Source organism: Cariama cristata, unplaced genomic scaffold, assembly GCF_000690535.1.
Source record: "Cariama cristata isolate BGI_N322 unplaced genomic scaffold, ASM69053v1 scaffold17437, whole genome shotgun sequence".
NCBI classification, from domain to species: Eukaryota; Metazoa; Chordata; class Aves; order Cariamiformes; family Cariamidae; genus Cariama; species Cariama cristata.
In genome coordinates this window covers 1-22347 of record NW_009626255.1, presented here as the reverse complement: position 1 = coordinate 22347, position 22347 = coordinate 1, and the positions used below count along the sequence as shown (strand labels likewise).

At 36.0% G+C, this 22347-nt stretch overlaps 1 protein-coding gene across 1 annotated transcript in view; it reads right to left on the bottom strand.

The window, feature by feature from the left end:
* PPP1R13B (protein phosphatase 1, regulatory subunit 13B) overlaps positions 1–21246 on the bottom strand; it is a gene marked incomplete at its 5' end in the record, with an annotated part of 36376 nt that extends 15130 nt beyond the window's left edge. Inside the window, 5 exons of the mRNA XM_009703962.1 lie at positions 334–498; positions 2285–2481; positions 2880–3054; positions 4095–4196; positions 21179–21246. Of these exons, the coding sequence (XP_009702264.1) occupies positions 334–498; positions 2285–2481; positions 2880–3054; positions 4095–4196; positions 21179–21246 (707 nt within the window). The remainder of the gene's footprint in view (positions 1–333; positions 499–2284; positions 2482–2879; positions 3055–4094; positions 4197–21178) is intronic.
* Positions 21247–22347: the final 1101 nt, after the last annotated feature.

Genomic DNA, 22347 nt, shown 5'->3' with positions numbered 1-22347 from the left:
CAAGGTCAATATTTTATAAAAACCAAATTTTCTATGCTATCATGCTTTGAAACACAGCCCATAATCCTTTCTTTCTTTCCTGGAAATATAAACTACTATAATTTTTAATAAAGTACGGTCTGTGCCATAAAGAAAAATAAAAGGAAACACATTCTGTCTAACAGTTTTCTACTACCTATGGAAAAACTTAAAATAGTTTTAAGAAGCCTACTACTTTTAAAACAGGTTCTTTAGATGTAATTGTATGACTCGTCTGGGAAAAAGTGAGCTTCTATGTAGTTTTTATAGGCTCTTGATAAACTAAAGTGTGGCCCTTTTAACAGTTTATCTTACAGGAATGTTTTCTTTTTGACGTGCCTCAACTTTTTTCTTGTATAGTCGTTCACGCAGCTCATTTATTCGCTTGTCCATCATAGCCACCTCCATATTGCGTTTGTTTAAGAGTTCTTTCTGCTGCTGAAGCTTGGAGTTCTGCTCCTGGTTAAGCCTGTTACGAATCTTTATCAAAAAAAAAGGAAAAAAAAAAAAGCACTTGTTAGGACAGTTACTTCATTCTGTCTGTTGTCAAATTGGTTTTTAATACAGTGTTAAAAAACCCAAAACAACTTGGATCAGCAACCTGTTCTGGCATCTCTAATGTTCTGCTTCCACACAGCCTGTCAAATTAGCATTTGCAACCATGAACAACTCTTAAAAGAAAACAGCGAAAGAATGTCCTAATAAACCAGTGGATACCTATTAAATACACGTAGACTGCATCCCATTTACAGCAAATGGATTGAAGAATTAGGCATAAAGACAATCCAGAACTGAATTCCACTGTGAAAAATAAAGTCATAGAAAATGTTTGTTAAAAGTTATGTTTAACCAAGACAGTTTGACTATCATGAAAACTAAGTGATACAAAACTTGTAACAGAAATTATGTTATTGATTCTGTTTCCAGTGCCGCACGAAACTTCTTCTTAGGTTAACTAAACTGCTAGTGCAGGGACTGGGCAGAGATTTTCCTCTCTACATGGAGATTAAACTAAAACCTTCACAGCAGGTTTCCAGTAGATGAGGGGATGGACTACCTTTATGGTTTAAATCAACCATGACAGTCTTTATAATTACTTCTCTTGCTTTCTCATTGGCATTTTTCCATACCTTCAATAATTCTGACAGTATTGTCTCAGTGTTCCAATTGTCATGGTAATGTTACATGCAAAAAAAAAACTGAGGCAAATTTAAGTCTTGATGAACATGTATGAGATCATTGTGAATCACAAGAGAGAAATCTTAATCTATTGAGCATCTTTGCACTTAGAAACACTCAAAAGGCAGATATGCCTTGTATAAATGGAGAAAGGGGAAAAAGGGGAAAAAAGACCCTTATTCCTAATTCACGAACACATGTGATGGATTAGTAAGTATGTTGTATTTGCTCATGTAAAGAAATGAACAAGACTAATCTTAAAATTTAAATTAATTTGGAAACACTAAATATATATTAGAGCTGTTGCCTTGATCGCAATAAAGTACATGAGTAAATAAGAAACCCCTCAAATCCTGATACATTGGCACACAACTAAGTATTCCATAACTAACATAAAAACTGGACAAAATTTGAATGTAAATCGAATATATAATTACTCACATGAGAACTACACTTTACATGTAACAATCTTCTTGGAGGAAGATATATGATAGTGATACAGGGAATAATGTGTGAATATACTGCAGCTATAATGCACTATATTGTGCAAAGAATACAGTGCAGCTTGTATTTTTGACGATTCTGTTAAAATGTGTTATTTAGGTCTTACGTATTTTGTTTATTTACACCAGATGTTATAGCTATATTTTCACAATATATTTTAAATTTACTTTTATTCACTGTCCAGTCATGTCTCCAAGTTAAGACATCTAAGTGAGCTTGCTACATCCTGTTCTTTGCAAAATAGAAAAGTACTGAAATTAATTTAAAAAAAAAATTTTAAGACAGATTAAAACAAATACTAGAAAATGTCAATATTCAGTATTAGGGGTTGAGAAATGCCCTTCAGAATGCTTGCACACTTTCTGTCATTACGTGTAAGAGCAACAACAAAAATATTTTTTAGAGCTAATGAAATTCTGTTTTAAAGAGGGTTATACTGCTAACTGCAACCTCAGAAATTAACAGCTTTCCAATACACCAGTTTTATGAGATGTCAGAGAACCAAATGGCCACCCATAAGAGCAGTAATACTAATTTTTAAAATCTACAGCTATTATCCAAATAGCATCTCTCCATTACTTACCTGTAGCTCTTGATACAACTTTTTTAATTCTACTGCTGCAGGTCCTGTCATTTGTCCATTGTAAGATTGAAACCCATTCAGTTTCCCTTTCCTTAAATCCTCCAGTTGCTGAGTAAGTTGATCCACTTTTAACACTGCAGCCTGTAGCTCCTGCTGCTTTTCCTGGAACATGGCACTTATATGCTCAATTTCAGTTGCTAAAATTAACAAGACAAAAATAACAAAAACAATGAAGTAAAGCAGAAGTTGTTAATTTTTTTAATTCTGCAGGTATTGATAAATACAACACTGTAGTTTTAAACCTAGTATATGCATGCATATATAAAATATTTATGTGTTGGGAATTTGCTAATAGTCATAGTATTTCCTAATAGTCAGAGAACAGACTTATTCTGACTTTATGCCTGACTATATAAAACAAACAAAAAGTTACCTCATATAGAAATTTAACAGAAACACAGCACCCTCTAAGACAAAAACCATTCTATCTGAAATCCTGCTTCAATGCTATCCTGACTAGCGATATAGCATTATTCGCTCGTCATGCAGTGAACAGTACATTAAATTAAATAAATTACTTAAAAATTCCACATACACAGATTGCCATTCATGATCTTGCTGTAGTCAACTTGTCCTCTCATGGCACGGATTTTTTTCAGCTTTGTCTCCTGGGTTTCAACACGTTCTTTAAGTTTTTGAAGCTTTTCGCTCTCAGAAACAGACTGCTGCTGACGACGTTCTTGCTGCTTCAGATAACGCAAACGTTGTTCCTGACAAAATGAGATTTTAGACAAAAGGTACCTGTTACCCATTTATTTTCAAAAAAAGGTTAACTTAGAAAAACCTATCCCTCGGATCGGTGGGGGTTTTTTATTTCCAGAAATCAGAAAACGTTGTATCTAGTTAAAATATGTATCAGTCCTCCTAGAAAAACTCTTAACATTAACATTCTGTTTAGAGCAGAGATTCCGGATTTTTTAGACCGAATATCAAATTTACATATATCTGCAGATACAGCTCTAGCCTGAACACTCATTCGAACACATCTGTGAAGCTTCCTCTGGCATTTGTTTTCTGACGCTATTAACACTTTTTCTGCTGTTGTAAAATGAACTTCCAACACTGTTATCCAGCTTTCCAAAGAAGACAAAATATGTCAACAGACCATTTTAAACAAGCTGATCTACTGTAAGATAATGTTCCAGTTCTAATATACAGTCCTTCTGCTGGTCACACAAGGAATATGTTTCCTTTTCTACATTATTTCCATCAAGAAAGAACAACAGAATTGATAGGTTGATTCCTAGGTACTCCAAGCATTCAACGCGTACTGTAACACCTACAACAATGTCAAAAACATGAAACCACTCCCCACTCTGAAAATATACTTAGATTGTTACATCTCAGAGACTTTGCAAATGTAATACATGAATACATATGAAGTGAGCATATTCTTGTCTCACACTACTGCTACTATACTGGAGGGAATGAACTACTAAAGATGAGCATAAATTGAAGCCTGGTCTGTCACAGATCATGAAGTGGGCCTCACAAAAGAGATAAATAAAACCTGGCAATATTTTTTATGAAGATACATGACTTGGCTTGACACAGGTTGTTACAGTATCATTTACACTGAAATGTTTTATATTGCCTAGGTTAAGAATGACTTGGTAAAACAATGGATTTCTCAAGTTCTTTTCTTGAGCTTATCTAGAATAAATTACTGTGGTTTTCTGTATCCCTGAAACTTATGCTTCCGTATGCTGAAGGAAATATGTATTTATTATGATCTGTATATAATTATTACCTTAGCAACCAACATTTGCTGTTGATTTTCAATCTGCTGCTGTTGTCGGGCAGCCATATCTTGAAGTTCAGAAAGAGTCAGTTCAACACGCGGATTCCCAACCTGCAGAACACAAAATGTTACATTAATGTGTTTATGTATATTAAGTGTTCTGACGATAGAAGCTAAATCCCCACTTCTCAGAGGAACGCTAAAGCCTCCTCCCCAGTCCTCAGAGGAAGAATAATGATCATAGAATCATAGATCATTCTATGATTCTATGATTTAACACTGCTCTGTTAAGATGTTCTGCAGAATTAGTACACGGTACTGGTATGGCACATGTGATAACACACATGCAAGCAGGTATTTTAAGCAGTACTGGAGTCTGAAACTTCTTTCCTTTCCTAACATTTTCAGTTTAACTGCCTTGGCAGCTTTAACTGGCGGTTAGCATTATTTACCTAGCCCGGGACAAGACCACATGAGAACCCTTACATAAAGGCTATCACTAAGCTCACATCCAAAGATGGTGAAATTTCCTGGCTGACTGGAGCATTTAAAGTAAGAACCTGTAAAAAACAGTCTGTACAAAGTGAAGCAAAGTAAAATTGATCCCCTTTGGGTAAGTAAGTGGCTATTACTGAGTGAACTTTGAAAGACAAGACAAGATATTAGCGGGGTTTTATGACTCCTTTTGCATTTCAAAACTAAGAAATCATTTACAAAATTGGGGTAGAGAGGCAATTATTGAAAATTATTTAAAATAATGCTGTGACAATGTGTGAGACCAAATATTACGTGTTTTTTAAAATTAATGTATTGTTTCAGTATATTCATAGTTCTATCAACAAATAAAATTTAAATCTATACATTAAATTACTTCAATTCAACCACAGTTTTCACTATGCAATCACAAGAAAGAGTGCACCGTAACAAGACAATTTCCAGAAGCTGACATGTGCCAAATACCTGTTTTGCTACTCCGAAAACCAAACCCCACAACCTTAGAATTGCACAGTTTAACCACAACATTTGAATTTGCACAGAAAGAAAATACCAGCCTTTGAAAAACTATGCTGGAAAGTTCAGAATAGTCCAATGTCTGTTTCAAGGTATTTATATGTAACTCAGTCAATTTATTGGATCAATGTAAAAGCTGGACTACTGCACTGTAATAATTCAATAAACAATGTAGTATTTTCACCAAACTAGATGACTACACTAATAGTAAACAAAATTAAAATTACATCACTTCCTATCCCCAATATAGTCAATACTGCTGAAAAAGAAAAGACAATTAGATGTTTAGATGTTTTGGGTATACTGATAAATAAAACTCTTTCAAATGAAAGTTTGCAAAATGGAATGAGGTCTAAACATTTTACAGACATACAAAAAACAAAAGAAAAAAACCAAAACCTAAACCTCCAAACACATCCCCACCCCAATCAATCAAGCATCAGATTGTGGATCTGATCAAACCCAATCGCACAGGAAAGCTGATTTAGCTGCTCTGCTCTTCTGAGCCCACCCTACTGACTTCCAATGCAGTCCTGTAGTGATCTGGTCTGACACGCCCCCTCCAATACTTGTACTTCACTCTAAGAAAAGTAAAATTCTCCCCTAACATCTTGCTGGTACTAAGGTATCTCAGCCACTTTGAATGGCTTGTTTCATGTTCCTACATCAAATCTACTTAAGTAAGTATCAATTCTCCAACCAATGCAGAATACAGAACTGTTTCTTCAAGCTTCAGTCAGGAAAGGAAAATAGTATTTCTTTTAAAATAACTGATTCCTCTTTTTCTTTTTTTTGCTACCCGAACTCCAATTAATATTTCATGTTTCTGTATACAATTATTCAGGTAAGATACACAACTCAAGGTCAGTCACAAAATGAGCCAGATTTGGAACATTAACTTCTAAAGCTGCTGCATCTTAGATACATGATACAGACATATTGGATTAAAATTTTTAAAGAAAGTTATTGTCCCTCTTTGAACACCTCCTACTAAATAAATTATAGAGCAAAATTGTCATTCTTACTGGATACTACAACTGAAACTCCTCTCAGTAGTCAACAATAATGAAAACTATTTATAGTAGAGAAGTAATTTAAAAATCTATGTATTTATTCACAGTTATAGCTATATGGAACAGTGGAACTAGAACAAAAGGTAAAATCCACGCAAAACACGTGGTTTTCTATTGCAACACTGTTAGTGAACACAGCAATTAAAAAAAAAAAAAGATTGAACTCAGTAGTGAGTATTTTTTTTATTAGCATGACTTATGACAAACAAGAGTCCTTCCTAATATTCTTTAAGGCCAAATAACTTGCACGCATGTCTGGCCACCAGCTAGTAAGTGAGAGAGACATTTTATTATTAATTACAGACTGAAAGGCACTAATTGGGTAAGAAAGTAAGGAAGCTTAAGGAAGCTTTTCCAAGTGCCATCCACAAACCAAAATGTGCTCACTTGAGACAAGGAAATAACACAGAAAAACCAGATGCTGCTCTCAGAACATGTTCAGGTTTTGCTGACTTCCCTTGGCATGACCTTCCATTAGAAAAACCTAAACCTTTACATCTGCTTCTGCTGGACTCTGTAGGTAATTATTAAAAGGGGTTCAGAAGAGCCTGAAGGCTTCCCTCTGGATTACTAATTTTAAAAGTAAAAAAAAGGGAAGGTGTGAATTGATAGTATTTGCTCAACGCACCTATGCTCTGTTTCAAAAATACACAACTGGCATCAGACTATGCAAAGTCTTCCCAATGCTTCCCTTCTTTCTGCTTTGATCATCAGTTTAAGTTAACAACATTGATAGTTCACTCTACTTCCAGCAGTAATTTTCAGTATAACACTGTCCAAGAAAGAGAGAGATGTTTTATTCTGCTAAGAAACCTTGTTAAAAATATACCCAGACTCAAGAAGTGGTATCTGTACAGGGGTTGTGTATATTTCAAAGTAAAAAAGCCGTTTCATCAAGTGAAAATTACAGATTTTCTAAATGAAAAATGTAACATGGAATGCACATTGACAGTAAGGAACTGGTTTGTAAAGGCACCAGAAAGAAAAAAAGTTTGATCCAAAAGCTCACAATGTTTACTGCTTTAAATAAGCATATTTGAAAGTATATCTTACAATGCCTGAAAAATGTACTGCATTATTTTGTATTATGTAAAATATAGAAGACATAATTATAAGATGAATGCAAATATTAGCATCTCCTTGAAGATGCTAATAACTACTATAAAATGTTCCATTTAGAAAATGTAATGTCTAAAAACCTTTTATATATAGCAAAGCACAAGAACATGGGAAACAGTGATAACTGACCATTTAAATATAAATGCTCTATGAGAAATCTTTTAATGTTTACTTCACTGAATACCACTAAGCATCCCTTTCACTTAAAATAACTACAGTATACTTAGGAAAGAAAAGAAGAGGCAGCTGAGGAAACAGATTTTTAAACCTGTAACTTCACTCGCAGGTTGTTCTTTTTCATCCACATGGCAAAAGCAGTAAACGGACCAAGCAGAATTTCTCTTCAACAACAAATCAAAAAATTTTCACATAGACTGTTGCTGATTTCAGGTCTCCAAAACAGGACAGCATCATTTTTGAAACAGCATGAAAAACACTGGATCTTTCTCTTGCTGAGATCTAGTTGAATCAATTCGTTTAGAGCATTTCATATTAGTTGAGTCTGCTTGTAATAATCAGTACGCAAACACCACCACTGAAAAAAGTCAGTCTCAGTCCTTCTTCAGAACCCCAGGTTATGCAAAGCAAAGAGAGCACTGCATTTTACGTGCAATCTACGGTTGGACTTGATGATCTTTGAGGTCTCTTCCAACCATAATGATTCTATGATTCTATGATTCTATGATTTTCTCAGTTCTTTAATGAGGTTGCTGCTTTCTTGGATTCTTAAGTTTGTGCTGCTCATACTAGTTATTAACAATTTCATCCATGAAGTCACTCACCTCTCATAACAAACATGAGCCTATCACGTTTAAGGTCCAGACCTCCTCCTTTCTCCTGCAGCAAGAGAAACCTACCTCCTACAGAACTGCCTTCTAAAGGAGGTACAAAAAGCCACTACAAGTATCTGCTCCTCCAGATTCCACAGATTCATTTGCTACATGGTGATACATCAAAGCAGACAGTTTTGCTGAATTGTAAATTTCTTCTCATTGATTCACAGCATTTACACATAGAGATGAACTCCTAAATGAAATGCTATAGAGCAAACACTGCATTATTAAGCACTAAGGAGGTATTATGTATGTCTCATACAGGCAAGAATACTTTACACCTATATTCCTAATCTCTTAATATCAACAAGATTCTTTAAAAAATTGTATTTATTTTGTTTAGCATGCACTTTAACAGGTCATGATGAGAGACAGAAATTGTAATGAACTGGAGTTCCAGCTTCTGACATTACCCTCCTACTACAAGCTAATACTTTACCATTTGATGATTAATATTTTTGAGACAGGTGAGACAAATGGTACAGTAGTAATTAAATAGTTTGGGAACCAGTTTACAAGCAGCCTCAAAACAAGTCATACCTTAGGCATTTAATTAAGAAAAGGAACCTCCTTTAATATTTATTTCTACACATTATCTTGTCACTCTGAAAATTCATTTTCTTATTCATCCTTCCTTTCTTTCTACCCTCACACTATACTGTTCCGTCTATCATCACAAAATCCTCAGTCTACATGCTTCTGAGCTATTATGAAATGGCTTACTCATTGGCAATCCACAATAGTAAATGAAAAATTGCACCTGAACTCAAAATATTTCTTTGACAAGCAGACTGTACTGTAGTCAAGACAGGTAAGCAATAAGGGCAGATTCCAGTGTTTTTTTGCCTTTATTCCCATCAGAAAACTACCTTTTAAGAGGAATCTAATTATGTCAATATTGAAATAAAGACATGAGATTGACCTTTTGAAATAGACTGGTTTTTAAAAGAGGATAATTAGGATGTGGTTTGATTTTATACATTTGTTTGCCTTCATGTTAAAGCCATGAAGATACCTATTTTTGATAATTTTCTAAGTTTGCACTAGTAAGAACAGAAAGTTACTTTGACAATAATAATGAAATATACACCAAACCCACACCTGAGACTGTTCTGATTTCAGAAATAAGAGCCTTAAAGAAGACAACAAATATTCAAAAGCTTTACATGCCACTATAATGACTGACAATCTCATGTTTAGGTTCAGCAATGTCTAGCTGAACTCAAATAGCCAGTGTAAAGCATACTGTAACCAATTAACTGAAAAAGAAAACCAGAGCAGTACAAGAATTTACCAATCATTTCTTGCACACTATCTCTTCAGATCTTTTCCAGGTTTGCAAGAGCCATCGTGTCATTAACTTCCCTTATCTATTCCTTCCTTCTTTTTAAGATAGACTTTCACACCCATCTCCCACGCAATTCTTCTTCAGTTCCCTTCCCAATGCCCTGCACTAGAAAGTGTAGGTTCAAGTATCTCAGGCTTCCTGAAACTGGTCAAGCTCCACCTTCTCCTATGCACATTCTTGTACAATGAACTGTCTCTCACATGTTTTCTAGTCCTTTTCCTACTGTTCACCTCCATCTCTATCCTTACTCCCTCTTTTACTACTTCTCTTCTAATACTTTGGTCCACCCTTCTCTCTTGTCAGAGATGATTCTGAGGTTAAACCACCAATTGCCGAGGTCCAACATAACCCAGATAAAATGTAATCAACCAGCGTGCAGGGAGGTGAGAAAGCCTGCATCTTAGCTTTTGCCTTGGAGCCCAGAATGGCTGGTTCTGACTTTGGCCATCAAAAGGGCTACTCAGAAAGTTTTTCTTCTTCTATGCCACTACTTTCAACCACCTACTAATTTACTGACAAGCTAATACAGAGCAGTTACTAAAGATAATGCGATAATGCAGCATATATCCCACCTGCAACACAGCTACACTGTTTATTCTTCACGCAGGATGCCACTCTAAAATTCTAGTACAGATAAGGAATGTTTTAGCCAAATAGATAAGGGGGGGGGAGCACTCCTCCTCTGAGTCCTCCATACCCAAGGCCCTCCAAAAATATCTGTTTGTGATGGTAAAGGTAAGCACATCCTTAGCCAGAATAAATGTGAAAGAAAACACTCTTCATCAAGATTGGGCCAAGACCAGCATGTCAAAGGCTGGTGGGGCAGGGACACACACGACAAAACCAAAACCCCAGCCTCCCCCCAAAAAACACAGACTGAGGACAAGATCAGTACTGAATTAAGAGGCAGAAACTGCAACAGAGAGAGAAATCGAAGAAGCAACTCCTCTGGGCTCATGATTTAAAGAATTTACTCCTCGATGTGGGACTCGTTAACAAGGCACACAATTTTGACATGGCAAAAAGAAAACATCACCTTCACCAGCCTAATAGGAGAGGACAGCAAAGGCCAGAAAGGTGCTGCAAGTTGCTCCTGAGAAGGCTTAAAATGCCTACATAGAAATGCAAAGTAAATACTCTGTTTTTACTGCACATATCGAAAGACTCAGTCTTCCATAATCTATAGCGGTTTTAACTTGCTGTTCCTTCCTAGGGCAAATGAGAAAATACAAAAAACTTACCTCCAGACTAGAAATTTACCTTTCTAGAGCTCTCCAACTTCAGAAATCTATATAGCTACACAACAAACACAGAACTGACAGGTCTGGGACTAGGTATACAAGCATGCGGACAAAGGAAGTGAAGTATATTACATAAAGGAGCATTTTCCCAGAACGAAGCAGACGGACAACCCAGCTCAGAGCGCTCCCCAGCCAGTGAATTTCAGACTGGGATCAGGGCTCTGACAATTCTCAGCCTCCCGAAACCAGGGAGCTCTCAATCTCAGTGCGCCATCCCTGCATTTTCCTCCTCTGTACCGCATTTACAGCAAAGGAAGAGCTACTGCTCTGGCTGCACAACGACCAAATTGCCAGAGCAGGAAAGAAAGGAACAGCTTGCTTTGCCTGCTGAATCTTGCAAAAGATTTTGTAGTTCTCCCATGCTAACTTGGACGCGAGCAGCAGAAGCCCACCACTCACTTAACTTTTCTGCCTTAAGCCTCATTCAAAGTAACATAGTTTCAGGGTTGCTTTAACTAGCTCAGTTGGCCACAAAGCTGTTAAAGGTTGCCAATAAGAACAGCCAGCACACACTTTGGGTACCAGTCCTCAGCACAATAGTAGTGATGTGGAAAACAGATGGGAGTTTATTATATCAGTTCTGTATCAAATAGGTCTTATATGAAACGTATGTGCCCTCCTTGTGCTGAGGACTATGAGAGGAGAACACAGCATGGAGCATCTGCTGAAGATTATCAATTCTGACCTCCTTACATTTCTGAAACATATTGACCCTATATAGCACCAAATTTAAGAATTCTAATAGATTTTGACCACACTTTCCATAAAACCTGATCCTAGTGCCATGCACAACGAAGACAACTTGAAAATCTTGTGTGAAAACTCATACATAATACTATAAAAAGACAAAAGGATGTATCCGTTTTTATTTAAACAAAAATACAGTTTTTGCTGATCTCAACATGGATGACATTATTTCCAGTTTAATGATTTTATCCACAGCTCTGCCTTACGTTTTTTTAATTGGGTCAGAAATATGCCGATAGCAGAAATCCATTTTAAAAAATCCAATGACAATAGCATGTTGCCTTTTTTAGCTTAATGGAAATGAACAAGCTAATTAAACCCAGAAAAGGCAACTAGAATAGTGGGAATTAAAGGAAAACACACCTAGCATGTGCTACCTCCTGATAATCAAATAATGTTGAAATTAACATTACAAACAGAATCTGGTAACTTCACTCAGAATTTATAGTAAAAATATTATTTTTATTTGCACAAATAAAAACATTAAGAGTTTCTTAGAATAAACACGCTTCAACTGTATCACAATTTGCTGAAAAATCTCACATTATGTATATTTGATAAAATCTCTCATAAACCTTGTTAGCAATTTCTCCAACTTGCTGATGCTAGGTCACTGTCATAAAATGTTTTCCCATATTGCTTTCTTAGAAATCTCACAAGTGAGGCTGTGCTCTGTCTTGCACAGAACAGCTAAGAAAAGGCAGAACTTAATAAAAAGAAATGGATTTAAGCATATATTGAACATCTGCTGTATATGAAATAAACTGCTTATAAATCACTTCTGTAATATAGGAAAGTAGTATCTGGAACTCATTTATTTAAAATACTATCATCTTCCTCCTTGTCCTTGCAGACACTTTTAAAACAGCCACAGAAGTCTTAAGCATGCTTATATTAACGTTCGCTAAAATATCCAGTAGCTGATTTGAATCAAAATATCAATCTTATACTCCCAACAAAAGTAAATTATCTTAAAGGAAATTATGCATTCTTACAGAAATGACAGATCAGTTGCGCACAAAACTTCAGACCTGTTTACAATACCAATCCTTTTACTCAGAGTGATTTTGAGTAACAGACATATTGCAATACATGTTGAAAACACACTTTCCAAGTGCCTTTAAAAATAGTCTTGAAACTATGTTCTTCTGAGTCTTTTAGAAAAGCAACACCTTATTCTGATAGGATAGCTAAGTATGGTTAAGATGCACTTATCATTAGGCTGAATAATGTTTAGCATCAAATGTGTGTTTATTCTTAAGTAATTGTTTCAATATGAAGTTCTTCTGTGCTGATATAGTATTGTTTATATGAGAACCATTCAATAAAACATTTCCAAAACACAGAAGTACTGACAATAAGTATCCCATAGTTGAAAGATACGTCATGAAACTTAGCATACAACTTGCACTTCCCCTAAAACCCAAGTTGTTAAACGCAAAAGTTGACCATGACATTTTGAAGTAACAACCTTTTGATAAGGTCTTAAAACTTAAAAACTATATCAAATGTATCTAACAAAATCTGATTAACTAAGAATTTCAATTCAAAAATAATGCGTTACAAAACCCAAATGGCTGTGCATTCCAGTCACGTGACAACGAAGCCCACTGTCATTTAAACTAAAGTGCAAAAGCTACACAGTAGTTAAATAACATGTCCACTAAAGCGTAAAACTAACAAATTATGAAAAGTACTTAATTACCTGTTAGCTATTTTCCCATGTCATTGTAAGAGGGCACGTGTTTATTTTGCAGCGCTGCCCATCAGCTGGAAACATTTGCATTGCTTCAACATGCTTCAACTCCATGTTTCTGTTATTTTCTGTCTACACTAACTGTTTAACTGTTTGCTGTGAACAACGCAAATCAGTAACTGTATGCATCTTATGAGTTCCTGCATGGCTTTTTGTCTCAGTGCAACCAATAGGAGGTAGGATACTTTTCAATCTTATTCCATATGAAATAAAGGTGTCCCCAAATTCTTTATCAATATGAAAAGCTGTCTCTCTGTATTCATCAACAATCAGCTAACGGAAAAGGCTAGTGGATTTTGCCAGCAGTAAAAGACCTAATCACGGCAAGATCAAGCCAGCTGTCAACTACAATCAGTTTGATTCATTGCACTTTTCATATTAAATGGAAAATGTGGAGCAATACACAGTTCTTTCACAGTTCGCAGGTTAAACTGAAAATACAAGAATACAGACAATTTAGCATCATAAACACATGAATTATTTGTTCCATTTGTATTTTTGTAGTATTACTAACTCAGTGCAAAAACTGAACACCAAAGAGATCAGGAAAATCAAATCATTACTTTTTTGTACTTAATTTTATTGTTTAAAGTGACAGAAAACCATACCACTTGAAACTTAACAAAGAGTTTCTTTATTAACAGAGATGGCCTAAGATAAAAAGCAAACAGTACAGTCAGAATAGATACCACAATCTTATGCAAATAACCTTTCCAGTGTTTGCTGTATCTTTTTTTACATACTTCAGTTTTTTCTTAAATTCTGCATGCAACAAGATGAATACATGAGCCAGTGATATAGCTAAAGCATGTGTGTAATAGCATAAATCAAGAAGGTGCAAGTCAAAGACTGCAGTAAGTCGAAACCTAAACCTAAGGATTTTTAAATATTAAACATTAAAGAAAATACTAAACCCCATTAACAATTTCTTGTATATCTAAAAAGTATGATATTGTGGAAGATAAAAAACATAAAGAGCAATTACCTTGTCAAACTCACGAATGACATGCAAGTTCAACCTCTCTTCATTCTTTCAAGAAAGTAATTCAAGCATGATTCAGTGCACTTACACAAGAGATCCAGTCAAATGGGTCTCCATAAGGACACTGAAGAACTGTGTATCCAAGCACAATACAGTGAATATTCCAGCTGCATAAAGAACAGGCTTATTTTTAGCAAGCAAGAAAAGGTATGAGCTGTAGAGTAATGGAATAAGAGAAGAAAAACAAGTTCGACTCCCTTGCCCCTAAATTAGCCAGAGGGACTTTCATTTTCTCCGCTTTGATCTGAGGAAGACTGCAGAGGGAACAAACCTAACAACAATTGGATCTCAAGGCAGCTGCGGAGACAATAGAGAAATGGAAAGGTTCACTTGCCTGGGAAAAACATGCGGGTGGGAAATAGGTATGCTAGGTGTCCAAAGGCTAGATGGACAGGAAACTAAATGAACAAGTCAGTGAACATGGAAAGGCGTGTCAAAGAAAGGAGGCCACAGCAGCACTGCACAAGAAAAAACACAGAGACTGTGGAAAAGATGAGAGGAAAACTAATCTGCAGATGACACAGCTACATAAAAGAGAGAACTCTAAATCTGGCCCGAAAAGGAATAGTTGGCTTTGTAAGTACCAGAAGAGTCTCCTGCTCAGAACTGAAAGCTGCTCAGAGAGACAGAGGAACAGTTTGAACTCAAGCTTTCAGAATTAAGCTCTTAAGACTTCTACACTGACATAGTGAACTTCATAATCTGTCTCCTGTAAAGAACTACAGAAATAAAGGAAAGGACAAGTCCCATCTTCCTTACAATACCTTAATATTAAAGTATCTGGCTTAACTAAAAACGACACTAATGTGACTGCAAAAGTATACAACTGTGACAAAAGGCACTGAAGTTTACAGTGCTGGTGTAAGGACTGTGAAAGCACAACAATACTTCATGAAAAATAACAAATGAACTCTTTTAAGTAATGTTTACTTTATGAGCTAATGTGTATAATGTTATGTGTCAGCTGAAGCACTCATTTATTCTAAACTGTTTTACCTTTACATAAGGGCCAAGCAACTCCAGATATCTATGTGCAGTGACAACGGGAGGCAATTCTCCACATGCTTCATTCAGTTAGAAATCTAGGGAAAAGAGTGAATTGTATTGCTCCATGTTCACAATACAACTATAAGAAGATAAGTACCATAGATAGAGGTTAAACAAACGGGCAGGACTTCTCATCCTCCCCCTTCCCTGGACATCTAGTATCTTTGTCCATTAGAGTGTGAAATATATTTGAGATTGCACAGGACACGTAAAAACACTGTTCATGACATTCCACATTCAAGAAAGATGTGATTCTGCCCAAAAAGTTCACAAAAGGCCTCATAGGGAGGTATGAGGTCAGGACGATTTCAATTCCGTACAGTTTCAGAAGTTCTTTCTATGAGGTCACATAGTTATTAGTCTTGTAGAGATGTTACCCTATATAACTATCCTTTACTGATGTGTGAAGAGACTGGGATTTCTAGTCCAGCAAGAATTCAAAAAGCTATTTCCATGCATTAAAATTAGCCTTAGACTGTAATTTTTTTTACTTCCTAATTTATTTTTTTTCCCTTAAGTCCTTTAGTTGGATTACTTTTTCTGTTTTTTGAAGACTAAGATACTGCCAGCTGTCTGGAAAATGTTTCAGACAGACTTAGCAAAGAACTGTATCAGTTTGAGGAAAATCCAAACTCTATTAAGCCGACCCAGGGCTTGAACTAGAAATCTGATGGTACATAAAGCTGCGGTAGGGGCTGCAAGGCTCCTCTCTCTGACAGGTAAAAATAATTTTAGGAATGTATGTCTTGAACAAGGGAACACCCTTGACTGTAAAAGTGGTAGATATATTAATTTTTGGCTCCTTAACAAAAGCAACAGAGAAAATTGCAGTAAAAAATTAAAAACTTGGATCTGATTTAATTACCAGGGTTTTTTTGTTTGTTTGTTTTTTAAACACAGTAAAAACGTTCCAGGACAAGAAAATTTCTTCAGAGAAAATTTTTTTCTCTGCAAACTCTTAGAATTCCTTTCCTTGTGCCTAAATTTCTTTTTATTATCTTTTAATGGAATTATTTGCTTAGATTTTGCTATGACACCCCTGAAAGAATCTAGATTTCCAAGACTGGCAAAGTTATTTGTTAAACAAATTTGATTAAAACCTGTCTTATGTGAATGGCAGCCTCTTCCAAGTACATCGTTAAACGTTCTAAACCAGAAAGTATTTAATACTTACAAGCTTATATAAAATTGAATTGGCAGCTCAGGTTTGAAGAATAACTTCTATTCCAGACTAAGCTCTTTATCCTTCAATGTTTCAAATGAGAAACTTCAAGCAAGTACATACAATGTATTTCTCATCTGTTGAGGTTATTACTTCTGTTAAAAATTTAACTTGTTTGCCTTTTTCCCCACAATTAGATTTTGTCATATCTTTGCCTGACAGGCTAAGGAAACCTTTAAGTATTTTGCCTGTGCAATTACGCTCGTAAAAAAACCCCATTCAGCCATCTTTGAAACTTCTTTATCAGATGCTTTTTAGAACACATTTAAAAATTTTCAATTGTCATTATCATAAGAAATATATGACAAAATGTATATTAGAAGTTTAATGCCTTTTCATTGGTTGCACTTGTACGGATCAAATCGTTAAAACTAATGAACAACGTACCATTCTACTCCAGGATTTTGGCACCACATGTAAATTTATCTAAAGTCTAAGCCTAAAATTCGACAAGCCGTACCACAGGGACTCAGAAGCAGTGTAGCTTTACTACTGTCATGATGGAATGGGATACAGAGACTGACTGCATCAGATGGCTATCTATTCTCTGTCAGCAACCATACGCTCTCTTATGTTAAATCATCACTATTAAAAACTGCTTTGCATGTACATATATGTGGAAGTTTTAACCTACCTGTTAATGGAATTTCCCTGAGCAAGTCCCCCAGCATGAAATTATGAGTCTTCTCATGCTAAAACAGTTGGACTATCTGTTGTAAAATTTTGCTAAAAGCCTGATTTGAGCCACTTTAACACAACACTTATCTGTATACATATAGTGAAGCTCAGTTCTGTTATCTAATCAGCACAAAATTTTAGTTCTCAACTTTACTCATTGGTCACAGCTTCAAGACTAAGAAAATTTACAGGAGTGTGATTCTCCAGTTTGGGACAATGGTGAAGTTTTCTTCCTCTACATGAGTTTCTTTTACACTAAAGCTAACACAAATTTCATAGTGAGAGATAAAATCAGGTTCCCCTTTGTACCTCTCGGCAAAGGCTTCAGTCAATATCCATCAACAAAAAGGCTTATTGATATCAGTCTCTCTAAATCAGGGGAGCAATTTTAGTATTAGAAACAGCAAAAATAAGTTAGAGAAAAAATGGTGTAGGAGACCACGAACTGACATTTTATTCTTCCCAAGTAAATTACCAAGTAGAAAAATAATTTAAATGAGGTAAGTATAGCAAAGGAGTATTATCTTCATTTACAAACTGTTTTCATTACACTGATCTATTCAGTTTACTTCCATCATGTTCCTGTACTCTACCCTTTTTTCCTCCTGAGCTGCATCTACTTTCTTGTTTTCTCATCTCCAAGAAATTTCTCAGTTATCTGATTAACTCTGCATCTGGACAACTGTCATTATCCTGTCAGTCCTCTTTCTGGGACTTGCCGTAAGTACATCTCTGATCCACTTTTCCCATTGATGACTGGTAGCCGCATCACGACGGGTGGCTGCCCAGTCCCTCTCCAGTCTAGCACTGACCCCCAGTGGTTACAACTATATTTGCTCTGTCTCGCTGCAGACCGCTGCTGCTTGTATGGAATGAAGCTTGGCTCATGCTCGGACAGCTGGAAGCAAACAAGACCCAGCATTGTATGACCACTGTTTCATGGCCACTGATGACAGAATCAAAGAAGAATTCAGGTAGAAAGGAGCCTCTGGAGGTCACCCAGTTCAGTAAACCCTGCTGGGAGTAGTTCATACTGCTCAGGACTTTACTCAGCTGGATAGAAATTCCACAGATTCCGGACAGTCTGTTCCAGTATCTGTTACTGTCATCGTGAAAACATTTTTCCCAATATTTAATTAGAATTCCCTTGTTACAACTTGTGTTCAAATCCAACTGGCTCAGTTACACATGCAAAAGAAAGGAAGAGGAAGAAGAGGCAGCTATTTTCAGAGAGGAGAATCCCTCTTGAGACATTGTCCAATCGCCCTGGCAAAAGGAATTGTTCAGTTATGTAAGCCTTACCTCCACATATCTGTATCACTGTGTAGTGGCGGAAAGAGATCAGGCCCTGATTACAGCGTAATTCCACTTCCAAGAAGGAAAGTTGTAAACAAAAGCAAACCCCAAAGAGTCACCTCAGGAATAAGAGAAGTTGTTGATTTACAAAATCTCACATACTTTTACCTTTAGACTTTGTTATGCAGAATGCAAAGCTCTCAAATGAGCACTTACAGGTAAGTATTCCTTTTACAACAATGCATGTTTCACTGTTTGAAGAGACCTAACCTATTCTACTCTTAACATTAAATATTTGAAAGATAATCTAATAAAATTTAAGCATTAATATAATGTGATTTTAAGCTAACCATAATTTAAATAATTGCTGATCAAGCACACAGCTTCAAAGAACAACAAAAAAAAAATCCTACTGCATATGACAAAATGCCAATTAACAGATTTATCCAAATTGAATTCCAGACAGATTGCCTACCATTTTTTCCAAGACTATTGATTCAAAAAAGCAAACACTCATCTTAAAGTTTTCTATGCATGTCACACTTTCAGCTCTATCCATATATTAAGTAAAAATCAATTATTTCATCATTAAAGCAGTACACATAATAAAATTATACCTGAATGCAGAATATTTGGTAAGATTTGACCTGTCTTCAATGTTCCATTGGTTTGTATTGATTTTAGGGCTAGTCTAACACGCAGCGTGCCAGTAACAATGAATAAGCCTAATGCATTACGTAAGTGTAAGCTGATTAAACCCTTGATCCTGAAGCCACCTCTTTTTCCCCCTCCCCCTCTGATTTAAAACTTGGCACAATTGAAAATCTTAGTTTTATACACTTTCAAAACCTAATTTGTACCATTTTGGGTATAAAATCCCCCACAATTTACATTAATATAACCCCTTCAGGTTTTAGTCTTTCTTGTGTTTTAATAATTTCCTAAACCTGGTAAGAGTCCATTTTAAAGTGATGAGTTTCCTAATAAATTTTAATTTTGTGGCCAAACTTTTTTTTTTTTTTTTTAAATATATACTGAATGGCACAAAAGTAGCAGTGCTACCCAAGTTACCAGGTCTGAGCTTCACCCATAAAAATTAATGGCAAATTGAACTAAATACAAAGTCATGCTACCATAAACTTTAGTGCTGCTAAAAAGTGAGATTGTAAGGCATACTACACATGCCACTCCTAATTTCCAAAGATATGATGTCTCAAATGAAGTATATGTGCTACAACTTACACGGAGGAATAGATCGGGGGTGTCATGAAAGAGTTATGTTCCCGTAGCACATTATAGGGCTATGATCTCACTACATTGTCAATATAACAATGGAAGCAGGATAAACAGATCCATGCAGCAGAGGATATCAGCTAGTGTTCTCTGCAGAAAAGGAACGTAGAAAGCAATACATGATTAACTGTTTTGAATAGGGGAAAAAAATTCCTTCCACTAGGCCCACATGCCATACACAAAACAAGCTGCTAAGAGCTGCAAACTGACTGAACAACTTTGCTGCTGCATATTTGTGTGTGTGTGTGTGTGTGAATTTTAGACGCCAATTATTAGGCAATATACAAGCATAGAATTATTTAATCTGCACAATTATTTTTAAAATTTTAGTTTTTTTCTTTAAGACATCTCAGCTTGAAAAACCGGAGTTGTTTGCTTTTAACTCTTCTAAGTATTATTTTACCCTGAGAAAGAGCCCTATGCATATAATTTGACAGTGCTTCATAGAGACAATACAACTATGAATTGGTGAGCTGAGACATTTTTCTTGAAATTTTAAAATGTTTAAAATAGTCAACTATAGCTATAGTGCCTTAGTAAAGGCAGCAGAACGGGCCTGAGCAAATGAGAGCAGAATACGCTCTGTAGAGTCTTCATTAGTATGGACGATGAAAAAGAGAGAAGAAAGTAAAGTGAGTTTCAGCTCAAGAGCAGAAGGGTTTTAAGCCATGGTAATTTTGAAAGACATGTAAAATTTATGTTTTACTTGTAAAAGAGATAATGTTCAAGCCAGGATTCACTGAATGCCACCAAACAGTTTGCCTATGCTATGTAACATGTATTTTCAATTAGAAACCTAGTAATATTTTAGTAGAAAAAGGCGTAGAAATGAACCAAGTGCATAAAAAATGGTATAAAGAGGTGGCTCTGAGTGATACGCAACCTCTTCCACCAGCATATGAAAACATCCCAACCCTCATGTTTTAACATATGAGGCTATGTCATGAATCAATACCACTGAGATAAATCAAACAAGAAAAGATGTCTGGACAGGCAATACCAGTATGAAAGAACAATGTAGGTAGTTTTTTCTTCACACAGGATGAAGACGACAGAGGAAGACAGATTAGAAAATGCAGTAATTAATAAGAAACCGGGGTCTTCTCACGTCACATAAGTAAATTTCTTTCTAGACAGAAAATTTAGAGTAGTTCATTAAAAAGCCATATTCTCCCATTCACTTCACAACAAAAACAATCAATCAAAACAGTATGAGCTATACATTTTCCAACAGTTCCCACCATAACAAATCTTAAAAACCAAGAATTTTAAAAACATCAAATATTTGAGTTCAATTGATCCAAAACTGTTAGGATTTATTACATACCCCATTCTCTGTACGTTTTTCCACAGGTATATTTATGCCATTTCTTTGATTTTGGCCTTGACGTCCACCTAAAAGTAAAGTATTGCTCTTAGTGCAAAGTTCAGTTTTCAACACAAATGGTTTTCACTCTTGAATCTGTTCAAGAATTTTTATATAAAGCTTTTACCTGTGAATTTTTATTCTGCCTGTTCCAACTCTTTCTTATTAGGTTATTCTTTGTAAGCAGTGGAGTCAGAAGAAATAAAGCATTTACCTCATAGATTTCCTCTGTTAAAAGTACAGACATGCAGCTCTATTTTTCTGACTTCTGTTTAGGCAATGATGTCACGAAAGGGAATGTACTGAGTGTGACTACTGAAATTTCTTATTTCATAGAATCATAGAATGCTTTGGGTTGGAAGGGACCTTTAAGGGTCATCTAGTCCAACTCCTCTGCAATGACCAGGGACATCTTCCACTAGATCAGGTTGCTCAGAGCCCTATCCAGCCTGTTCTTGAATGTTTCCAGGGATGCGGCATCTATCACCTCTCTGGGCAACTTGCTCCAGTGTTTCACCACCCTCATTGTGAAAAATTTCTTTCTTATATCTAGTCTGAATATACCTTCCTTTAGTTTAAAACCATTACCCCTTGCCCTGTTGCAACAGGCCTTGCTAAAAAGGCTGTCCCCATCTCTCTTATAAGCCTCCTTTGAGGCTTCTGGCTTTCTGCATCCACAAGAAGCAATAGCTTCACTCAAATACATTATAAATGAATATAGTAGAGAAGGCTTTTCTAATGCCTTATAAACAACTTTAATCTACAAATTGATTGATAGGTCAATTATTAATTAGAAAGCTTGGCATGCATGGTTCAGAAGCAACATTCTCCTTGTACATGAAGCTCTGTGGCTTCAGGTGTGTCTTAAATTTCTTAGCATACTGTATTGGGTTTGCATGGCAAGGTTTTGGTAGCAGGGGGACTACAGCGGGAAAAGCTGCCAGAAGCTTCCCCCATGTCCGAGGGAGCCAATGCCAGCGGTCTCTAAGACGGACCCACCACTGGTCAAGGCCCAGCCCATCAGCAACACTGGTAGTGCCTCTGCAATAACAGAGTTAAGAAAGGGAAAAAAAAACCTGCACAACAACCTGTAGCTGGAGAGACAAGTGAGCATATGTCAGTGAAACAAC